The sequence below is a fragment of the Orcinus orca genome, chromosome 16 (genome assembly GCF_937001465.1).
Source record: "Orcinus orca chromosome 16, mOrcOrc1.1, whole genome shotgun sequence".
In the NCBI taxonomy this organism is placed as follows: domain Eukaryota; kingdom Metazoa; phylum Chordata; class Mammalia; order Artiodactyla; family Delphinidae; genus Orcinus; species Orcinus orca.
Genome location: NC_064574.1, coordinates 29,411,188 through 29,434,939, shown reverse-complemented (window position 1 = coordinate 29,434,939; position 23,752 = coordinate 29,411,188). Strand labels below are relative to the sequence as shown.

Here is a 23,752-nt window from a genome sequence, read left to right as displayed (position 1 = left end):
ATCCATGAATAAGGCTCTCCCCACGGATGAGGAATTTTAGTCTCAGAAGTTACTTAGCAAGTTGCAAAAGGTTAAATGGGTAGTAAATGGTTAACTGGGATTCAAATCTAAAGTCTAGTTTTCTCTATTCCTCTCTGCCTCTCACCTATTTAACAGGAAAGAAAGTCATCTGACTGGCATACTCAAGTCGTGGTTTACTGGGTGGGAAGCCAAGAACTCACCCTTACCTAAGCTCCCCTAACATACAGCCTGGTCTTATCACTGTAGTTAATGATGCCTGTGATAAACTAGACACTATGCAAGGCCTGATATGCAAAGCCTCCTTTGTCCAGGCAAAGGACCATGTAGGAATTATCCCCATTTTACAGATGAGCAAACTGAGGCTCAGGTTATTTATTTTCAGCATATCATGCTGGAGAAGCCCAGAGGCAAGGTAATCTCAGGGTCACAGGGGGCAGGCCTCTCCTTCTAAGCAAGATTAGCTTCAAAATGAGTCATTTTTCATTTGTTTCATACACCAGACAGCTGGCTTTTCATACTCAGATACCAACATACCACCCTGGGGGAATCAGTGGCTCTGGCACTACTGTCTGCCCTAATCTGTCAGAGGGACTGAGGCCAGGGAGCCAAGCTTGGTGCATCATTGCTCTAAGGCTCAGCTGAGCAACAGTGGTGCTCACAGCAGGGCAAAGCCAGGGACGACTGTGCTGTGGGTGGCTCATGGCACAGCATACGAGGTCCTGTCATCAGGGTAAAAGAAAATGAAGTAGACATTATAAATGGGATAATGGTGCCTTCAGTCTCCAGGTTTACAGAAGGGGAATGGCGTTAGGGTAAGGGATGGGAGGTCAGAAAGCACCGAAGCTTACCCAGCAGGAGCTTCACAGCAGATAGGGACAACAACCTGGAAGGCCGTGGTGCTGTGTTTGCGGTCTCTGAGTCCTGACCAGGGAACCAAAACAAGGCAGAAGTGCAGGAGCAGGTCCCCAGTGTGGTGGGAGTACCATTCAAAGAGCACAGGTAGTCTGGTGCTCTGTCAAGGGCTTGGGCTTTGGAGTAGGAAGATCTAAGGTTTAAACCCCAGCTCAGCCAATTACTAGCTCTCATCTTTATCAAGTCTGTTTTCTTAACCTACAATGTGGAAATGTCTACCTTGCAGCGTGTGAAGCCCAGTGACAGTCTTTGTAACGGTGTCAGTGAGATACGCAGGAGGTACTTAATCAAGCTGCGATGGCAGCCTTAAATCACATCCCCAAAACCAAAAACCTCACAAGTCATTCGCTCAGGCAAAAATTCCAGACAAGATAAATTGGCCTCATGTTAGTCTTCCCTGGAGGAGACAGTGTCCTTCCTGCTTCGGGCCTCAGGAACTGCGAGTCTGGTTGCACGCCCCTTCCCCTTGCCGTCAGCTTGGATGGTGCATGCCTCCTCCAGGAAGCATTCCCAGGGGCCCAGCCTCGGTAGGGACTCTTCTCTGTTCTCTGGTGAGTAGGAACAGGAAGACCACAGACCCCCCACTAACCATGCTGCGCGTCCTCTCACCACCCCCTAACTACAAGCTTCCTGGGGGACAGGGACAACCCTCTGCTCCTCTGAAGACTCTCAGGTTGCCAAGCACAGAAGGAGCTCGAATACTGGGTGACTGATAGGAATTGGGAGTTAGCATATGGCAATAAAAAGTTAATTCACAGGCTTCCCTGGTGGTGCAGTGGTTGAGAGTCCGCCTGCCGATGCAGGGGACGCGGGTTCGTGCCCCGGTCTGGGAAGATCCCACATGCCGCGGAGCGGCTGGGCCCGTGAGCCATGGCCGCTGAGCCTGCGTGTCCGGAGCCTGTGCTCCGCAACGGGAGAGGCCACAACAGTGAGAGGCCCACGTACCGCAAAAAAAAAAAAAAAAAAAAGTTAATTCACAAACTTCACGGAATCATTCATTCAGCAAGACAGGAGTTTAACATAAAAATATGGCTATAAAACCCCTGCCTTTGGTTGAGTTCCTACCAAACAACCCAACAAGCCAGGTGCACAGAGGGATGCCACCCCACCCCAGGAGGTTGGCCGCCTCTCCAGCCCCCACTGGCGCTATTTTTCTCCCGCGCTCCACTGTGTCCCCACCCTACCCTCAGAGCCCAGTGGGCGAAATGGGCACACGGGGAGGAAGGGTTTTCCTGACACAACACAGCCTATCAGTGACAGAACCAGGAGGCTCCTCCGTGACTCCCCCTGTACCCACTTCCCCACAGGAGGCCGGCCCTCACAGGGGAAGGACACAGCCCGCAGTCTGCAAACAGACTGTTTCATCTGGAGAGGGAGCTTGAAATCCAGCTGCAGCTAGCTGGAGCCGGCCTGGCTTCAGAGAATGTCCCCAGTCTAAGTCAGCCACAGTAAGAGGTTAATGAGAAGGACTGGAAGACTTGGGTTTGGCCTCAACTCTTTGGACTTCTCAGATGTTAAAGAACCACTGTGGCCTCCTTCCACGCCCAGCCATCTGCAAAATGGCAGAAATGTCCAACAACTCTCCTTAGCTGACAAGGGGCTCAAGAGGTGGTAGAGTTCATACCTGGCGGTCTCCCATTCTCCACAATGGAAGGACATGGACTATGGAAACAGGCAGTAGGACAGGGCAGCCCCATGAGGAACTAAGCACCTGCCCTTGTGCAGCCAGAGGACTTGTCCTTTGCCTGAGAGGCCACCCCTCCCATCTTTCACATCCTCCTCACCTACTTATGCTCGTCCAGAGCAAGTGCCCAGTGAGTTCTCTGAAAGGCACACTGTCATGCAGGCTGTGACAGCACAGACACAACCAAAGGAGTGTACCCCCGCATGGCAGCCTCTTAAGACACACTGGGACTTCCCTGGTGGTGCAGTGGTTAAGAATCTGCCTGCCAATGCAGGGGACACGGGTTCGAGCCCTGGTCCGGGAAGATCCCACGTGCCGTGGAGCAACTAACCCTGCGCGCCGCAACTACTGAAGCCCATGCACCTAGAGCCTGTGCTCCTCAACAAGAGAAGCCACTGCAATGAGAAGCCTGTGCACCACAATGAAGAGTAGTGCCCGCTCACCACAACTAGAGAAAGCCTGTGCGCAGCAACGAAGACCCAATGCAGCCATACATACATACATAAAAATATATATATATATATATATATATTTTTTTTTTGTTGTTGTTGTTGTTGTTAAAAAGAGACACTGACCCGCCCAGTGTTGAGAGTACGGGTGGGAAAGCCGGCTTCCAGTCTCATCGAGCTCTCCCCACTCTTCTCTGGGGACCTGGTTTCTTCATGTGCTGAGGGGCTTGGGACCAGGGGTCCTTACCCAGGGTCCTTCTAACTCCAAGGATGCACACACAGAAATCCCCTTGAAGGCACAGGAAGCATCTCAGTGTGTGTAAGTCACGTGAGTTTTTCTGGGGGAATATTCTCAACATTCAGATTCTCAGGACCCAAGGAGTACTGAGAATCAAGACGAGCTTTGTAGGCTCCTTCTCGATTGAGGAAACACCCTAACCAGAAGGCAGCACAGGAGTGCTATGCGGGCTTCCCAGGCAAAAGAGGCCTGGGCGCTGTGATGGGGGGTTAGGGTGGGAGGGCGACTCCAGCTCCTGCACCAGGGCCCTTCCAAACAGAACAGCAGGATGGTGAGGTCCCTCTTCTACAGGCTTTCAAGCAGAACCTGAGTCTCCCTTAAAGTGGACGAATGTCACCAAGAGGAGGTGGGCTCTATGTGTGTCAGTTGAGTCCAACCTGCAGCCCACGCAGCACAACGAGGACACACGCTCTCATGGCTGCAAGCAGCAGGCCCAGGATACGGCAGGGCATGGCTCACTGGGAGACAGGGAGTGGACAGAGCTTAAAGCCAGGATGGCATGTGGATGCAAACACATGGCAGCTTTATCTCTAGAACGTCCCAGGTTCAGTCAGGGCAGCGACTGGTTCTATGCAAACTGCAGCAAGCAGTCACTGCGAAGCTCCTAGATAAGGAGACTCGGTCGTATTTTAGCCGTGGCCGTGGTGTCACCATTGCTGACTTGCTTGATATTGTTTTAAACCTTCCGAATCCCTGAAGTGTGCTGCCCAAAATGCTAGTATTTAAGTCTGCCAAATGCACAAAAAGAAGAATCACTGGGCAAGACCTAAGATTCTGAGATTTGGAGGTCTCTGGGGATCTGCACGCTGAGTCACCATCTACGTCTGAGGATGCAGATCCAATTAAACCCAGTCTTTTTGGCCTTGGGAAGTCACCAGGCTGTCAGGGCCTGGGGGTTGGTGTGTCCCTTAACCAACTCAGTTGGTAAACAGGTATGGGTGGAACTCACTCAAGACAAACTAAGGGGGAACTTTTTGTCTCCAGAAACAGCCCTGGTAATTGGCAGTCAGCTGCGGGGATACCCTAATTCTCTTCCTCAACTTATTAAGTGTGGGGATGAAATGAAGGCTGCCAACAGCCTCAGCTGGCCCCCAAAGAGACTGGGGTTCAGCTGCGGCTGCTGTGATTAGCAGAGAAAGGGCTTAGGGGGAGGCTGGGCTGCTGGGAGAGATCTCCTCCCCTCTTGGGCCCTTAGCCAGGAGGAAGATGTCTAAGGAGTTGTCAGAGCTAAAGGGGAGAGGTGGCTCCTCTATATGGGGACAGGACAATTTGTGGTTGTGAACGGCGTGGCTCAAACAAGGTCATGCCCAGAGTGGTTGGGGCCGAAGGAGACCATATGGACTCTGGTTACAGCAAGCAGTCCAAAGCCCAGTGTGCTGAGGGGAACTCACTGGGGGCACTTGCTAAGGGGTTTGGCGCTCTCTTAGGGAAAAGAAGGGCACTGCAAATTGTTAGTGAGAAGTGAAGCAGAAACGAATGATTAACCTATGAGATCCGGCAAAAATAGAACAAGGGAGCTACACAGAGGCAGCCACCATTTTACTGAACTCCCGCTGTGTGTTAGGAGTTGCACTGGGTACTTTGTTTCTTGTGCATTTTGTCCTTACAACAGCATACAGTGAGCATCACTGTTAAAGGAGCATCATTTAATGGATTAGGAAATGGGGGCCCAGAAAAGTTAGATGACTTGCCCAAGGCACCCTGCTGATAAGAGGCAGAGAGGTGATTCAAACCTAGGTTAATCAGCATATCAGATTCAAAAGCAAAAATGGAAGCACAGGGTCTGTAATCGCCCTGGTCAGTGGTGGCCCTTTCTCCCCTCCTGTGCTCGGGCAGGTGCCAGTGCAGTCTTGCACCTTCTGGAGACCGGCACTGTCAGGTGCAGCATCTTATCTCCCTCCCCTAGGGGGCTTACAGCTCTCCCCTCATTGTGACCAACTTATCTGCCAAAACTCCAGCCTTGTACATCACCGCCACCTTTTCTGTAGGATGAAGTTCACCTTTCTTAGGCTGACAGTCAAGGCTCTTGGCAACTTGGCGCTACTTCACTCTCCAACTTGAGCCTCTGCGTGAACCAAACCAAAGATCTGCTCTTTCCACAAATTCTCAGTGTTCTGCTTTTGCTCACATTGTGTCTCCTGCTTAGAAGACCCTTGTCTGCTCTCCATTCTTCAAGGGCCATCTTAAGTCACACGTCCTACAGGTTGCTGTTACTTACTTCTTCAACAAAAAGCCAGTACTCGGTCCTCTGAGCTCCTGGGAGCACTGAGACAGTACCGTGCTGCAACATCTTTGGAAGCTCGATGGAAAAGAGCACGGACACCCGAGCTTTAGCCTGGAGCTGGCACGCGCTAGCCACGTGGCCAGTGGGGCAAATCACTCTCTGGAGTGGGAGCAGGGCGGACACCGTACCTAGGATGCACGTGAGCGTTCAACGAGACAGTAAACGGGAAGAGTATGAACCTGGCAAACAGCCCGGGCTCAGTAAGTTTAGGTAAGAGAAAGTGCTCCCTGGCACCTCCCCACCATGCCTTACAGATGATAAAGGCTCCAGGCTGTAGCAGGCTTGATCCTACACAGAAACAAGTGCATGCAAGATCCCCAGCAAGCTGCAAAAGCTCTCCGCAAAAGCTCTCCTTAAGCATTTGCTAAACAAGGGCAGAAAAGGACTCTCCTGGGTTCCTGAAAGGAGATCTGGTGGAAGGCAGGTGGGGCCATCCTCCACCCCAAGGCCTATACAGAATTCAAACCAAGGCACGGCAGGACAGCTGAAGGACTGACCTTAAGGGAAGGGCCACCCCTCTGCTCCTGGTAGAGACCTTCTCCCTCTACCTCCGTCCCCTGTACTCCTTTCCTTAACCCCAAATAGAAAGTATTTCCCAATTTACAAATTAAAGTGGCTCTCAAAATCAATTTTATAGCCAGCAATCATGGTTCTAATGTTATGTAACTATTAAAAAAAAACAAAACCAGTGAGATGCCAGCGCTAGAAAGCTGCTCTTTGGCAGAACCACCAGCCTGCCCATGTGACAGCACAGGTTTTCAGCTCTAAAAAGCAAAAGTAAATACAAAAACAAAATGCTATGTCCTTGAGACATAATTACAGCAGAATGAATATGCAAATACAGACTCAGAAGAGTAAGATACATCAGTCAACTAATGAGAAGCTGATTACAAAGGGGGTTAGAACAAAACACAGCAAGACTCAGCCATCAAATAAAGGCTGTGAAGGCAACCCTGGGTCTATGGAGGTCACTCCGTGCCCATGAAGGCGCTTTACGTTCAGTGTTTTTTTTTGGGGGGGGGTGAGGGGGAGCCAAGAACCTGCATATATTCTGAGATACAACTTCTAGCTCTGTTACCAGTATGGCCAACAACTGGTATGAAAGAACGGCAGGACTCAACAGCTGTGGAGTACCTACTGCATACCCAGCACCCCTAGGCTAGTTTTACATGAATTTTTCATTTACTCACAAAAAGCCCATGGGTTAAGTGCTGGCAACCTCACTTTATAAACGAGGACTCCAAGACTCAGAGAGATGCCTAAGGTTTAGATGGACTGAGGCTGGGAGCAATATTTATCTCCATGGCCCACACCAGGCACACAGTAGGTACTTAATACATGCCTGGAAAGAATAAGTGAAGTTTCCCAGTCTGGTTCAAAGCCACGTCTAAGACTCCACTCAGAGACGTAAGCCCAACTCCAACCCCACTGCTTCCCCCTTTCCTGTGCCTGCTGCCCCTCAACTTCCCCTTCCTCTAACAGTGACCTCCTGTCCTATCACAGCGGCCTCGCAGGGATCTGTTATGTCTCTGAATGACTCTCCGGAGGGCACCCCTACACGCTCACTGTTATCGTGGCTTAGAAGCCCACTTCCCCAGGGCCTGGGAAGCCCAAGGAGAAGTTCAATTGTTTTCCTCCTCCTCCTCCCCCCAGGAGCAGATGGCCACAGGGCCTCACCTCATCCTCAAGACAAATGCACAAGGCAGAAGCTAAGCAAGAATTAGAGGAGTCCCCGTCCTAGAACCACACCACTGTGGAACTTGAACTTGAGGGACGAGGGGAAAGAGGACCACCTTTTATACTCTGGTTTTCTGGATGAGGAAACGACAACCTACAGGGCGTGACCTGTCCAAAGCCCCGTGCTACGTAAGTACAGAAGATAGAGCCCCAATTAGAAGCTGGCAGGCCCTCCTAGTTCTCAGGCCTCGATGCAAGCTTTCTAAGGGTAGAACTGTAGGATGCTAGGCAGATGGTGTCTTTACCCTCTTCTGCCAGGGCAGTTTTCAAACCTGAGCGTGCCATCAGCATCACCTGGAGGTTCCTGTTGAAACACTCACCCCCAGCTTCCAGCTCTGTAGGTCTGAGGTGGCGTCAGAAATATGCTTTTTTTTTTTGCGGTACGCGGGCCTCTCACTGTTGTGGCCTCTTCCGTTGCGGAGCACGGGCTCCGGATGCGCAGGCTCAGCGGCCATGGCTCACGGGCCCAGCCTCTCCGTGGCATGTGGGATCTTCCCGGACCGGGTCATGAACCCGTGTCCCCTGCATTGGCAGGAGGACTCTCAACGACTGAGCCACCAGGGAAGCCCAGAAATACGTTATTTTTAAGAAGTTTCCTGGAGATGCTGCCAGTCTGGGGACCATACTTTGAGAACCAACAGTGCTGAAGTTTGTCGTGGTCACCGTGTGTGTGCTGGGGGGGGGTGCAAGCTGGTGAGGGGGAGCAGGGAGGAATGTGGCAATAGCATGTTGATGTCTTCAAGGTCACAGGATAGACTCTGGATCTGTTAAGTAGAAAACTTCTTACTCCTGACACCCTCAGTTCCTTCCACTGATAAAATGGAAGCAGTCTGTCTAAACTTTACCCAGGGTGTGTAACATGAGTCTGTGGATTCTGAAGATGCACATCTGGGTCTGCCTATGTCATCACTATCGTATGACCATCTCAACGAAATTCTAAGAGTAGGTGGGAAACTGGACTTCTGGGGACAGGTGTCCCCCTGCTATAGGACTTCCAAAACACTGGGCTGGAGTGATGTGCTCCCGAAGGCTCTCCATGCTACACCTGGTTGGTGCCCATGCCCCGAGATGCTCAGGGTCGGGGAGGGAGGAGGCTCTCTGGATCACCTCAGTGGTGCCATCTGGATTTCAGTTTAGGCAACTGGCCTAAAATCCCAAGCAATTTTTTTTTGGAAGGTGAAAGTCACCCTGTTCTTTGGTCTCGGGTGTGGTACATTCACACTCATTTCCGCTGTCCCATGAAACCAAGGGCTCCTTCCAAACATTCATCACATCCAAGCCTGCAATCTGGTTACTAACAACAAATGAGTCTTTAGTTGTCACTTCCAGCTCTCCTTATGTCTGGTACAAGGCTGGGCTGGGCTGGAAAGGCCCATGCATTCTGCCAAGATCTGACAGCACTACCCTTTTTTCAGTCCATGCCTTAGCTTTGCCCTAGACTGGAACTCTCTGGGAGGACATGCCTTAGACATGTACGAAAAAAGCAGGAAAAAAACAAAAGGGTGCTGTACATGACATTTAAGGGCTTCCTTTTTACAAAAGGATGGAAGTAAACACGGAATGAGTCAATTGGCTCACATCATCTGTGTCTTTCCCACTGGAACAGAGGGTCAATACCAAAATCCAACATGATGTACCAGAGCCCACCTGCCTTCCACTACTGCTCCAGTGCCAGGCCTTGGAATTATAAAAAGCCAAGGTTACCTACCATTCATAAGATTACCTGCCCAGGCCCCACTTCTGGCTCCTTTATGCAGCCTGGGAAAATAGAAGCATTTTCATCTTCTTCATTATGCCCTAAGGTGTGCCTGGGTGGCTCTAATCCACTCCTCCTGAGTCCCTAGACATCACTTCCTTTTACAAAGAAACAAAATACAGAATTCTGACCTGTGTACAATGCAGGCTGAGTTACAGCTTTCCCCTGGCACCTGTAACTGAAAGCGTAATTCCTTTAAAGTTGGGAAATTCACTGCAGTATTTTACGGTATTGATTTATTTTAAACTTCGCCGGCAGTTTTAAGGCCTGCATGCCTCTGAATCCTAGAAATGCTGGAGGAGGTCTCCATTTCCTTTGATTTTGTAAAATCACAGAAGACTCACTAGTAGAAATGAAAAGAGCGGCTGGGAGCTTATATGTTGCTGCCCTAGTTTATCAAGACAGAACCCTGGGCATTCTCTCCAGGTCCTCATCTTGAATGCCCCTCCGACGGGACTTCACTACAACGACAGTCCCCTCTCCCCTTACCAGCTGAGTCCTGTACCCAACAAAGCCTCAGTGTGCCAGGGCGAGTTTCACACAATCCCTGAGATGTGACCTCCTCACTCACCACCTGGCTTACAAGGTGCCCCTAAACCTATCTTCAAGAACCAGCCCAAGGCACCACCTTCTCCAGGAAGCTTTCCCTCCACTCTCTCCAGGCTTCCTGTATTTCTTCCTGTATTTCTACAACTAAATGTTGTCTTAGGTCCACAGCTAACCTGTGAGCTCCTAGAGGACAGCACTGGGGTCTACACTACCAAGACCACCGCTGGGCAAGCGCCTGTCATACGAGGGCTCCTGCTCACCAAATCTGACTTGGCCTCAGAATCTTTCAACGCAGGGCTGCAGGCAGCCACATCAACAACAGGGACGAATCATGAAAGCCCTCGGCTTTGGCCAAGAGTCAATAAATGAGCTGGAAGATGGGTCAGGGAGAAACCCAGCAACCCTGCCATTTTGCTTTGGATCCTCATCAACCTTAAGTGTCCAGGCTAAGCTCACTCAGAACGGGCTTCTGCCAGGTCCGGGGGAACAGAGACAACAGGGTGCCTTTGGGTCACATCAGAGCCCTTCCTTGTCCTGGTGCATAGACTGTCCTGTCAGCACCCCCTCGGTGCCAGTGCTTTCCTGCTGCCCCCAAAGGGGATGCACTTTGGGTCTCCCGCTTTCCAACCTTTTGGGAATTTTAACCTCTGCCTGCTTGTGTGGCTTCTGCCACTGTCGCCCGGCCCTTGGTTATGTGGGTGCCTCACCATCCCAGCCTTGCCTCGCCTGCCCATGTTTGAGGCTGTATCAGTGTGACACAAGAGGAATCAACACACAGGTGATCTCACCTGAAGGAGCAGAAGGTGGCCCTGCTGCGGTATGCTGTGCCGAGACTGTCAGACTCTGAAAGATGCCCACGGGCAGCACCGACGCTAATACCTGGGGGCCTCTCGTGTGGAGATAATAGGAGGGGGAACCCACCTATAAACCCATCAAAAGCTGCTTTCAAAGAAGCTGTAGGAGGCAGGATAGAACAGTGGAATTTCCAGTCAGCTATCAGGTTTCAAATCCTGCCTCTGAAAACTGTGTCAAAATGATTCTCAGCTTCCTCATCTGCACAATGATGGCAGATAACAGAACACTTACGCAGATGATGTGATAATAAGATACTCTATGTAAAAGTACTTAATTCAGGGCTGGAGATAAAAGGGCAGGGCCTCTGCCCTGCACAAGTCAGAGGGCCCCTCAAAACAGGTTTTTAGAACCAGAGCTGCTATTGTTGGAGGGAGTATCTGTGTCCCTAGCGTAAGAGAAAATGGGAGTTGGAAAGACCCCAACCGTCAGGCAGCTTTGCTCACAGCTGGAGGATTACAGGCGCTATTCTGATTTGCCCAAAGGGATGCTGCCTAGGCTGACAGGAGCCAAGGATGCCAGGGAGGAGGAGAATGTGAGCAACAACAGCCCTGGGGCAGGCCTGTCCCCTCATGAATGCTTTGATGTCCTGCAGAGCTTCAAGGGACAGATTATCCTTGTGGGCAACCAGCCCCATTACATAACAGACAGCTCAGTTTCCTTGTGTTGAGACAGCAGGAGTGACAGACAGAGAGGGCAACAGCGGGGGCAAAAGCTGGCGCCCAGGGAGCTACCTGGCCTTACAAATACCAGCCTTCCCCACCTGGGGGATCTCCCAAGAAACACCAGTAGACAGACCCAGAACCAAGGGATGGCCTGCACACCAATGGTTCCTAGAACTGCCAGGTCTTCAGTGAACGCTGAGCTTTACATTCCCAGGGAAAAGAGCAGCAAACCCACAACCCTCTGCTCTCACACAGCCCCGTGAAGTCTAGTGAGACAGGGTAGAAGCAAGGCTGGGGCCTCCAGTTATAGACAGGGACTCAAAAGATGCTCAGCAGTTCTAGTTCTGCTTGGATCTAAGAATTAACAGTCACTGGCTGAATACCAACACCCCCGCCCCCAAATCTAACTAAAACTTCCGTTCTTTCCAAGGACCTAATCATCCACTTCAAGGTGAGGCTGGCACTTCCCTCTTCTGCTCCTCCCATCCTCCCTTTGGGCAGTTCAAGGCTCCACCAGACACTAAGAGGGATGAGCCTCTGGGCTGTGAGAATCAGACTTCTGACTTGGGTCTCTTCGGCAGTCACACCCTCTCCGGGAAGTCTTCCTCCATCGCTGTCCTTTGGGCTACCTAGGTGTTTGCCAGCACACTCTGAACCTTCTCAGAGTAGAAGAAACAACCTCCCAACTGGAAACCAACTAAGTGCCAGGCTCCTCCGGCCCACCTTACTCAACTCAGAATGCATTTCCGGCCCCATCTAGTGCCGCGCAATATACGTGAGGCTCAACTGTTTGTTGAATTTTGAAAACATTTGAGATTTACAGGCAATTCCATGAGGCAATACACCATACTGGTTACAGCCATGGACTTGGGCCTGGGTTGAAATCTAGGCTTTGACCCTTACTAGCTCTGAGAGCTTCAGGAACTTACTTGAAAAGCAGTAAATGAAATAATGGTCATAAAGCACCCAGCCCAGGGATGTCCATTAATTATCATCATCTCTGGCACTGTTGCCCTCCATCAAAGCCTTAGCCTTCTAGACTCAGGAGGTGAGGCTCCAAGTGGGGGTCTTACATTCTCAGAAGCTAGGTCTCACCCATGGTCTCATCCTGCCCCTTCCCACAGGGAGGGCAGTCCTGTGAGAGAAAGGCCTGTCTTATGTGTTCCTGGGTTAGTTCCGATGGCTGGGTCAGGAAGTCACACTCAGAGATGGGGCCTGGAGACCTCTCTAGTCTTGGGTTCCCAATTTCGCACTTAAAATCTTTTAAAAATTTACCACCACCCGCCCCCCTACCCCAGATTCTGTTTTGAAGACTCTGTTGTTTAAAACAAACCACATTAACTAAACATTTCCCCCCCATTTTTAAGTTTTTAGTCTTACTTTTGATTAACTCGATACCTATAATGTGACACAATTTGGGTATAATTCCAGCCGAAAGGAAGCGAATGACCTGAATTGGCTTCTACAGCTTCAGTGTAAGCATATGTGCTGCTTGCTGCCCGTGAGATGAGCTGAAAAAGCTTCTGAATCTCCAGCAAAGGGGTTCGACTAGGGGTTTAGGAATCCTCACGTTAAAAAACCTCAGATCTCATAAAACAGAAACAAAATCTGAAGCCCAGGTCAAGGGGCCAACTGGATACCCAACATGTTAGCCCAGAGCCACATCTTTGGACCCTAGGCCAGGGAATAATATATCATTTATTACTTCAACAAGAAATTAGGCCCGATTTCTTTCTGATGTTGGGCAGCTACCAAGATCGCATATGGTACAAAGAACATTCTCTGTGACCCCTTAGGTCACAACAACATCTGATTTCCTTCAGCAGACCTGAGCTGCCCACTCCAAATAAACATCATTCAAGGCCCTGGCTTCAAAAGGCCCTAGGTAACTGAGGTTTGTGTATTAGACAGCAAACTTGGCCATGAATGCAGAGTCCCTTATCCCACAGCAACCTCCCCGGTAACATGTGGGCAGTGGTACCTGGAACATCAGTCTGGCTGGCTTCCTGCTTTGGGTAAGGCTTTTGGATGGATGGTAGGAACCATTAGGGATTATTAAACATCTTCAAAAAGTGACAAGTAAGAGAGAGCTAGGACCCCTCACTGAGTAACCTTTAAAAACAGAGACATTTTTCTGGAACAAGCAATTGGACAGAGTTGCCTTGACTATAGCTTTGTTTCAAAGAAGAAAGCTATTTGGCAATCCTCAGAAACAAGGCAACTAAAGACCACCATCTTCAGAGGAACGGAAGACAATGCTTCCACCTCAAGCCCAAGCGTGCATCTAAGACTGTGCCGTCCAGCATCTCACTTAGACTGTTTCTACAGGGCACTTTCACAGCCTCTTGCAACTCCCCCAACAACCTCAATCAGATAAGTATGATCTACTCCACTTTATGGATGATGAAACCCAGAGAGGTAAAATAACTTGCCTGAGGTCACAGAACCAGTAAAGCACAGAAGTGGGACTCGATTCTGGACAGTCCACGAGGCAACACTCCTTTCAGAGGAATCCCATGTTTCCAACCCAAAGTGCAATTCCATTCATGGTTGCAAAAAACTGAAACCATTTAGCCCCAATTTAAACATTACTCTGAAATCTACAATCCTAGATTGCTGAGGCGTTCCTTCACCATTCCTTCATCACGCTGTTACTGGGAACGACTGGGTTTCCTTTATGCAGCTAGAGTCTGACCCACGACAAAAAGTTTCATAGGAAAGCTGGCCAGGAATCAGGACACACAAGTTCTGCCCCTTCATTTGGGACCTTGAATAAGTCCCTTCTTTCTAGGTCTCTCCCTACTTCTCAGCTCCCCTTCACAGTAAAATTCCTCAGGAAGAGGCATCAAAATGTGGTTTGTAGCTCAGCAGTACACGAAGCCAAAACTTTTCATAGTTATTTGCCTTTTCCACTTTCATTCTCTCACAAGTGTACTGTGAAGTTTTCCAGAAGTTACATGATGAGTGACATAGCACCAGTCTACAAAGCAAAAGCAAATAAGAATCCAGCTGACTATCAAGGCAGTTGTTAAGATTTGCAAAAATATAAAACAATGCCACTCTACTCACTAAATACGTTTTTGAAAAGTCATTTTTCATAAATTATGTATGTTAATATGTAACTGAATTACTATTCATTTGAAAGGAATGTTTAAAACATTTCTCAGTTTTAATTTCTAATACCAATACCCGTAGATATAACCCAAAACAAAAACTCTGGAATCCTCAATTTCAGGAGTGCAATGGGGCCTTCAGACCAAAAGCTTTGAGAATCGTTGGCCTACTCTCTCACGGTCTCCAATTCCACCCCTTCATTCTCTCTGAAACCCACTCTAGTTAGGGTTCTCCTCATTATGAGCCACCAAAATTGCTCACGAACACTAATGACTTCCCAATCGCTAAATCCAATGGTCAGTGGCCAGTCTCATCTCATCTCACTCAGCCTACCTATAGAACACGCCACGGCTGATTCCTTCCTCCTCCTGAGGTCTTTTCTCCACCTGGCTTCCAGGACACCATGCCCAGGTCTCCTATACCTCTGGCTTCCTTTCCTTCTCTCCAAGCTGTTTTGCTTTGAAATCTTCTCTATGCCCACTTTAGAACCTTGGTCATCTCAAAATTTGTACCTCTAGACCATTCTCTCCTCTGAATTCTAGACTCATACAACAGCCTACTCGACCTCTGTACTTGGTCACCAGTGATTATTTTTCTTTTTCTGCCGAGCTGCATGGGTATGCAGGATCTTAGTTCCCTGATCAGGGATGGAACCAATGCACCCTGCAGTGGAAGTGTGGAGTCCTAACCACTGGACCACCAGGGAAGTCCCTCAACTTCTGTACTTGGATTCTAAACAGGCATTCCAAACTTTCAGATGACCAAGACCTAACTTTCTCCAGTCAAATCTGTTCTTCCCCATCTCATTTGATCCTCTCTATCCTTCCAATGGCTTCCAAGGCCAAGAACTTGTAGTCATCCTTAATTCCTCTCTCTCACATCTTATGTTCAATCTAGCATGAAACCGTGTTGGTTGACTTCAAAATTCACCCAAAATCCAATCATTACCTCCCCTGTTCCACTGTTCAAAGCCACCATTATCTCTCACCTGGGTTATCATAGTAGCCTCCCATCTTGTCCCCTCACTTGCTCCCTTCAGTTTACTTTTAGCACAGCAGGTACAGTGATCCTTTCAAAAGATCAAACATCATACAGCTGAAAACACACCAATGACCAGAAGATTAAAAGCCAAATTCCTCACAGTGGCCTACAAGGGCTATTCTAGTTGACTCCTAATTACCTCTCTAGCTTCTTTTCCTATACTCTCCTCCCTGCTCACTCTATCTAGCCTTCAAGCTATTATAATGGCTATTGCCTCTGTCTGGGATGTTTTTCCTCCAGAAATCCTCATGGTTCACTCCCTCTACTCCTTCTAACCTTTGCTCAAAGGTCACTGTCTTAAGACCATCCCTGATCTCTTCCACTTGGAAGTATACCTCCATCCCTCACCTCCCTGCATTCTGATCTCCCTTATCCTGGTCTATATCCCTCCACTAACCCACAGCTAAGTTATGTCTGTCTCCCCAGTAGATGTAAGCTCTACAACTGTAAGAATTTTTGTTGGTTTTGCTCACTAATGTATCTTCTGTGCCTGAAATAGTCCCTGGCAAATAGTTTCTCAATAAATGTGTTGAATGAATATATGGAATTAGCTTCTCCATCTATAAAGCTTGATTGGGAGAGAGGGGAGTTTAGACTCAATAGTTCCTCCCAGCTCAAGCCTCTGATTCTCTAACCAGCCAAATACTCATTTATACCACAACTGATTTGAACCTCTGGCACTACAAGGCTCAGCTCCTGGTCACAAAGACCAGGGCCCTGGACCCGGCCCACAGTTCTAAGTGCCCAGCTAGGACAGGGCAGCATAGGTACCAACTGACCAAGCACTGTCCTCATTAGTTGTCAGAGTCTGGGACACTTGGCCGTAACTATGTTTCTGATCCTTTCTCATCCCAAGGTCACCTATTTCTCCTACCTGAAGCAATCACTGCTATTAAGCTTTAACTTTAACTTTGCCCTGCAACAAAGCACAAATCCCAAGTGTGGATGTCCAAGTGGGAGACATGATTTCAATTAGTTATGACAACCCCATAATCCTAACCCAAATTCAGATCCCTCTTCCAATGACAACCTTCTTTCTACCCCAGGGCAAACTTGAATTCTAAGAGGTTTTTTTAAAGTAGAAAAGATGAGATGGAAATGGAAAGTGACAGCATGAAATACAATTAAAATACTGTCTAGCCAACGCTTTTTAGGCTCGAACATGGTACTACCCCAAACCTAGCTTTAAGAACGCTGTTCTCTTACTCACTGGGCAGTAGGACAAACTGGCCTGGCACCTGGAAGATCATGTTTGTGGAATGGAAGAATTAAACCTGGAGTGACTCATTTGAGAAGTAAGTTCACTGAATACTGAAGCATAACCAGGCTCAAATCAGCATTAACCAATATCAACCAGAAATGTGAGGGTGATGAAGGGAAAGAAGGGACTAAGAACCCACCTAGGTAATGGAGGGCTCTGTGCCCCAGGTGCTGAGGCTCCTTCCTCATGACCACTGGGATCTGCTTCCACCCACTATCACCTCCTCTCAAGCCTTCAGCAAAATCTAAGTCTAGCTTATTTCCAGTTTGCCATCTTGATACTAAGAAAAAAGGGGCTGGGGGGGAGAAGGAACATGAGTTAAGATATACCTGCCCTTAAATTAGTAGGATCGTGGGTAAATGACTTAACCCTTGCAGGGTTGCAAAGGTGAAACAAAATGGTACATGTGAAAATACCTAGCATTCATGGTAAGTATTCAATGTTCTTTTCTTTTCCATTCCCTTTAAGGAAAATGAATCAAACCTGACCAATACGCTAGCCAGCATGTATATCTACTGACATTAATCTCCCAACATCTATTACTTCCTTCTACTTCAATATTGGCCAGTTGCCTTGCCAATTCTGCCCCAAAGATCCAAGCACTCCTCTATCCTCAGTGCTACTACATTTAGGTTCAACAACATCCCTTACTAGCGTGAATCAAATAATTGGTCCAACTGGTCTCCCAATCTCCGGTTCAAATCAGCTTACACATGCTGAAGCTCTTAATGCTACATTGCTCTGCTCTGCTTTGCATATGGCTCCCAAATGCCTACTAAGTCAAGGTCAAATTCCAGGGTCCCATGTTTCACCTTATTTCTAGTCTTATTTCCCTTGCTCACATCTCAGACTCTGGTCCAACTGAACTACCAGTGCTGTTCCTGGTACACACTTTTGGATTATCCACCTCAGCTCTATCCACGCTCCAGCAGGCCACTGTCCTCCCCAACTACCACCTGTCTACTACATCCTTCACTACTCCAAACTGCTGGAGGCTCTCCAATATGCTAGGCTCCCGCTGGCTTCAGGTCCCTTGCAGAGGCTAGGCCTTTTACCTGGGATGCTCCCCTCAGCTTCCAATTCCCTACTCTTGCTTCTGGGCACTATTCCCTGAAAGGTCAATTTCCTTACGTTCGTTGCAAAGCAACTATGATAAATACTGATTTAATGTTTCTCTCCTTGACTAAGCCGCAGAAGTCATGAGGATGGGGTATGTTTTCTGATTTTGCTTACCACTGTTATCCCAGAGCCTAGCACGGTACTTGACAAATGAAAGCCCACAATCAATCTGTTAAATAAGCAAAGATTTCTCTAAAAGAATAGTCACTCACACACTGTTTATAGTATCTAAAATGGAGAAATGGACATGTGCTATCTGAAGTGGGAGAATGGTTACGTTACTGTACCTATAATAGAATGTCAAGTACTGAAGGCCATGCTTTCAAAGTATGACATGGAAAATGCTTGGGTTAAAGCTGAATGGAAGAGCAGGAAACTAAACCTGAAAGAGCATGATCTAAACTATGCAGAATTGGATGTGCGAGTAGGAAGGATACAAATTGGGGACAGTGTTTATATGCTGAAAAAAATGTCCGTACTTCTTTTGCACATTTTCTACAGTAAGCATTTATTGATGAGAAAGTATTTCTAAAAAACTTAAGAGACTCAGCTCAAATGCAATGTCTACTCAAAACTTCCCTAGACTTTCTCATTTGTACTCAAATAACCCCTCAATTTCTTCATTGAGACTTGGGAGGAATCTTTGGTAACCAGCACTTAGTTCTCTTCAACGCTGCATTTGCCCCCAACTCCATACCCCCCGCCTCCCTGGGCTCAGATTGAAGAATCCAGTAGTCCAGGAAGTGTGCATGCGGAACAAAAAGAAGTACACTCACCTAGTTTAAAAACACCCAAGATGCTTTGCCCTGAATTTTAAGCAGCACATGTGACCTGGTCCATTCTGGTTTCAAGTTCAAAGGCATCAGGCCGGTCCTGTGGGTTAGCAGCTAACATATCTTTCAAGAGCTGCTTGATCCCCTCAGACATGGAAGTCCTGCGTTTCTGGGGGATGTGCAACTCCATCTTTGGGTTTTCTAGCAGCGCCTCACCAACAGGGACGATCTCAGTCCCCTGTTTGATATAGGTCCCCAGGAGCTCCTTCTTGGTCTCAGAGTCAATGAAAGTGATTCTTTCTATCATTGCCCAGATGATAATGCCCAGGGCAAAGATGTCAGCCTTGGCTGTGTAGTGTCCCTCCCAGACTTCAGGGGCCATGTAGAAGTCTGAGCCACAGGCTGAGGACAGCCAGTATTTATTCACATTCACATTTTTGTTGTCTTGATTGCCCTCTTTACCTCGGGGGGCCAGCCCAGCACAGACCTTGCTTAGTCCAAAGTCTGCCACCTTGAGGATGGGGGTGCCAGACCGCTCTGTGATGAGGATGTTGTCTGGCTTTAGGTCCCTGTGCACGATGTGGTTTTTGTGCAGGAAGGCAATGGCGCTCGTGAGCTGTAGCATGAAGCTCTTGTTGGTGGCTGGGTCCGGCCTCCGGGACAGGACATACTGATTCAGGTCTCCACCTTCACAGAACTCCATGACAAACCAGAGATAGCAGGGCTCCTCAGCATAACCCAGGATCCTTTCTCCTAAATCAAGGGAAGACCAGAAAGAGCCCAAGTGAGATGGACACAGTCACACCACTTGTAGACTAAAGGGCTGTAGCATATTAGAGTAGGAGTGACAGTGATGACGATCGCTCCAATCCAAGAGGACCAGCATAACTGGCACGGAGCCAACTCTGCACAACAAGGCCCATCTCTACTCATACAGGGTGAGTCAAGTGATAACAAGATAAGGGAACCCTGGTTTACTGATGATTAGCCAGGAGGCAACTTAGTTCACCTTTCCCAGTTTCCACTTTTGCTTCTTCACCTGTAAATGGCCATGTGTAACACAGAGTACCAACACTGGCACCTGACGTTCAATTTAATATGTACTACCACCCTAGGAGGTAGGAAGAAATAGCCCCATCTAATAAAATGAAGAACCTGAGGCTCACAGCGACTTAAGAGTTAACAGACTCAAATCCATGACTGCAGCGCCACTGTGTTTCATTATACTGTCTCCAAACAGCCAGCACCATACCACCCACGTCTCCCAGGGCTGCTGCTGAGACGAGGGAAAATATGTGAGAAGACCGTCAAATGTCTGTTACTCCATGCTAAGCCAAAGACCTTCCCTCCCTTCCTTCCTTCCTGCCTAGTGTAGGGATTCTTGCCGATGCAACTAGAATGGCACTACAAGTTTATTTCAGACACACTCCAACTCAGTGTTTTCTGGTAGCCCACCACATGCCTAGCACAAGTTAGGTAAGTGACAGGCCCATCTCTATGAAGTTTAGTTTGAAGGAGATAACGGATGTTTAAAACAGCAAGCATCATTAGCTGTGCATCTGCATCAAGGTCAAGTTTTACGAACAGTGAAGGGTGGGTAGGAGTCACCAGATCTAAAGAAGTCCGAAGGGGCAGGACTTGAGTGACCCCTAAGAGACAGGCAGTAAATCAGCAGGGAGAAGCCAGAAGGAAACTCTAGGCTGAGATGGGATGGATAACGAGGCACAGGAATAAACGGACCAGAGAGGTGTACATAGGAAGTCTGAAGTGGATGTAAGATGTCATCAAGTTATGTGGAAACTTGAAACTCCAGCTCTGCCTTCCTCAGAAAGTCTTTCCTTTTGAACCACAGAAACTCCAGGAAAGCTGCTGACTGGCATCTCCAAACAAATCCCAATACACTTTATAAAGCAATTAACGGTACACTGAAGCCTTAGCATGAAGTTATTTGGTGACTGCAAGAGCCCAAAAAGCTTGAGCCTAAGTAGGCAGGTGTCTCATTTTGCTGATGAGGCTGGGTCAGCCCCAGGTGGTCACATGGATCATTCGTGACTGAGCCAGACCCTGAGGAAAAGTCCTCTGATCCCCCGTACAGTGTCTCCATTCTACCAAAAATGAAGGCTGCAACCCCTCACACAGCCTCTGCCAGAGGGTTTCTTTCACTAGTCATTTACTTTATTACAAAGAGAATGGGTGATCCAGATGAGATGTTGCTAAGCCCCGAAATTACCAAGGAACATAGCCTACAAAAAGCCAGTGGTCTGGAAGTTCTAGGTTGATCCAAGAAGATGACTAGACGGACAAGGCAAAAGCTTTAGGTTTTTCTGTTTTGTTTTGTTTTTTTTTTTTGTGGTACGCGGGCCTCTCACTGTTGTGGCCTCTTCCGTTGCGGAGCACAGGCTCCGGACGCACAGGCCCAGAGGCCATGGCTCACGGGCCCAGCCGCTCCGCGGCATGTGGGATCCTCCTGGACCGGGGCACGAACCCGTGTCCCCTGCGTCGGCAGGCGGACTCTCAACCACTGTGCCACCAGGGAAGCCCAGCTTTAGGTTTTTGACCACGATCTGACAGACCACATTTCCCCTGTAATTATATAATTTGTTTATACTGCTCACAATCAAAAGTCATACAGGTAGAACTAGTTTAGGGCAGATTTTTTTTTTTTAAATCAGTTGTTTCCCATCTCATAATCCTCTTTCTAGGTCATCTGCTCCAGTAGGCTGAGGTTCTATCTAAAAGGACCCCAGGGACTTCCCTGGTGGCACAGTGGTTAAGAATCTGCTTGCCAATTCAGGGGACACGGGTTCAAGTCCTGGTCCAGGAAGATCCCACAGGCCGCTGAGCAACTAAGACCTTGAGCCAGAACTACTGAAGCCCGCTGTGCCTAGAGCCCATGCTCCGCAACAAGAGAAGCTACCACCATAAGAAGCCCATGCACTGCAACGAAGAGTAGCCCCCGCTCACTGCAACTAGAGAAAGCCCGCATGCAGCAACAAAGACGCAACGCAGCCAAAAATAAATAAATAAATAAAAGACTGCAAAATGAAGTGGTGATCTGAGCCCTGATCAATCAACCTAGACTCCCGAGTAAAGACCCATAAAAAGGAGAGCAAGAAATGTTTGGGGGTGGTAGAGCCAGAAAGGAAACTATTAAAAAGGCATCAAATTCCTTCTGCAAAGGCCACATCAGAAAACAGTGAAACTTCTGGTGGGGAAATAAAGGGTGGGGAATGATGATTATTCTATACACAAAGTTGGTAACTATGGCAATTGAAATAAAAAGACAACAACTCTGTAAAACAGATTACATATAAGTCCAGGTTATGAGAATCCAGGGAAAGAAAAAAAAAAGGTAAAAAAGTGCCCTCAGTCAGTGAGTGAGTGGGTAGATGAGACCTGGGATCGAGGGACTTGCTCTGGGGAATGAGCTAAGGTCAGGAGACGCCAAAGAAGGGGGCTGTTTGTAGAGATGACAGAACTGGACAGGAAGCAGACAAAGCATCAGTGAGCATGACAGAATGGAAAGTGGGGGGCGTAGCTACTTGTCCCAGAGACAAAAAGCACTTTGCACAGGGTAAGACCTTGGGCTTATTTCATGAGAAGCTGCAGTATGTGTTTTCATGAAGGAATCCCAACTGCCCACAAAAAACATAAGAGGCATGTAAGAATTCCAGCCCTTTCCTTCAGGCAGATTGTCTACTGGGCCTCTCAGCTACCTCTCATCACAGCCAGATGGAAGGAGGGAATGCGGCACTCAACGCACTGGGTGCATTTCTGTTGAGAAGCAAGTAGTAGAAGAGCACACAGTAACAGAAGAGTAATAGAAGACCAGAAGACAGGAGTCTAGCTTGAGACCCCAATTCTGCCCCCGGTTTACTGGATGGTTTCGAGACTGAGTATGATGGGAAGATAGCTAGAACCTGGGGCAAGTCCCTGAACCTCTGAGACTCAGTCTTCTCATCCATCAAATGAGAATGACACTTACACCACATACTCCTGAGTTAAGTCACAGTCGGCAGAGTATAAGGTACTTTGGGGGAATCACATCCTTTACCATCTCCTACATCATCATTCCCACCAGACCCCAGCCAAGTCCTAGCAAGTCACGGATTTCAATACTCTCAGTGCTGGAGGCCAGAGAATACAGCTTTCACACGTTAGGCAAAAGATGAAACTGAGATCAGAAAATGAAAATGGATGATGATATCACATTTCTCAGGCTGTAATAGCTAAAATCCATATTCTAGCCAGAGCAGGCCACTTTTATTTGGGGTGACCTCTCTACGTAAAAGGTGACCCCTCTCCCCACATCTGTGCAGGTGCATCTGAATGTGTACCTTAGGACCCAGGCTGAAAGCTAACCTACTCGACATGTGCCTGATTTCCCAGGTAACTTTCCTCTTCTGACCTGCCAAAGCCCAAGTCTCATTATTTACCAGGGTGACTGCGCACTGGGGAAGGGAAAATGGTCAAACTTCCAGGGATTATCGAACACTGGTTCTAAGCTGACACAAATTCCTAGAGACTCAAAACGTCACCATGGTCCAGTCAGGGTAGGGGGCCAATAGAGGTCAGGTGACCAGTGGAGTTTCAGCTCAGGTCTGTTTCACAGCGACCCCAGTGGGTCACTGAAGCCACCCTGTGGTTACTTCCCCAGTTTTGGGATGTAAAACTGGAACAAACAGATGCAGACACTAGTAGAATCCTCACATGAAATTCAGTTTTTTGAACTGATAGAAACAAACAAAATTTACTTAAGTTTTATAATTCCCTTGTTTGGTATAAATCTGACAGTTCTGTAAGACTAAAAAGGGCTGAAAATTTAGCTGCCCAGAGCTGTAGAAAAGAGAGTGTTATTTGAAGGTGATAAGGATTTGTGGCAAATCAACCTTTGAGAGCCCACTGGGTTCCAGGAACTATTTATCACAGCCGTGAGTGGTTGGTAAGGTGCGATCCTGCACAGCCACATCCCTCCACCAGAATGTGCTAACTCCCAGGTTACAGGGGGCAAAGAAATGCACTTTGATCAGCGGCAGGCCTATCTTCAGGGGCGTTTTATTACCTTTCCCAAGTCCAGTAGCCAGAAGACCACAAAATAAACTCTGTATTTCAAAACATATCCTATGCCACAGTTCAAAGGGAAACAATTAAAAAAAAAAATCAAGCAAGGGACTTCCCTGGTGGTCCAGTGGCTAAGACTTGGTGCTCCCAATGCAGGAGCGATCCCTGGGTTCGAT

At 48.2% G+C, this 23,752-nt stretch overlaps 1 protein-coding gene across 1 annotated transcript in view; it reads right to left on the bottom strand.

Annotated features, from left to right (window-relative positions):
• Positions 1-23,752, bottom strand: part of STK35 (serine/threonine kinase 35) — a 45,870-nt gene that overhangs the window by 12,024 nt on the left and 10,094 nt on the right. Inside the window, exon 3 of the mRNA XM_004272657.4 lies at positions 18,519-19,268. Coding sequence (XP_004272705.1) covers positions 18,556-19,268 — 713 coding nt within the window. The 3' untranslated portion in view covers positions 18,519-18,555. The remainder of the gene's footprint in view (positions 1-18,518; positions 19,269-23,752) is intronic.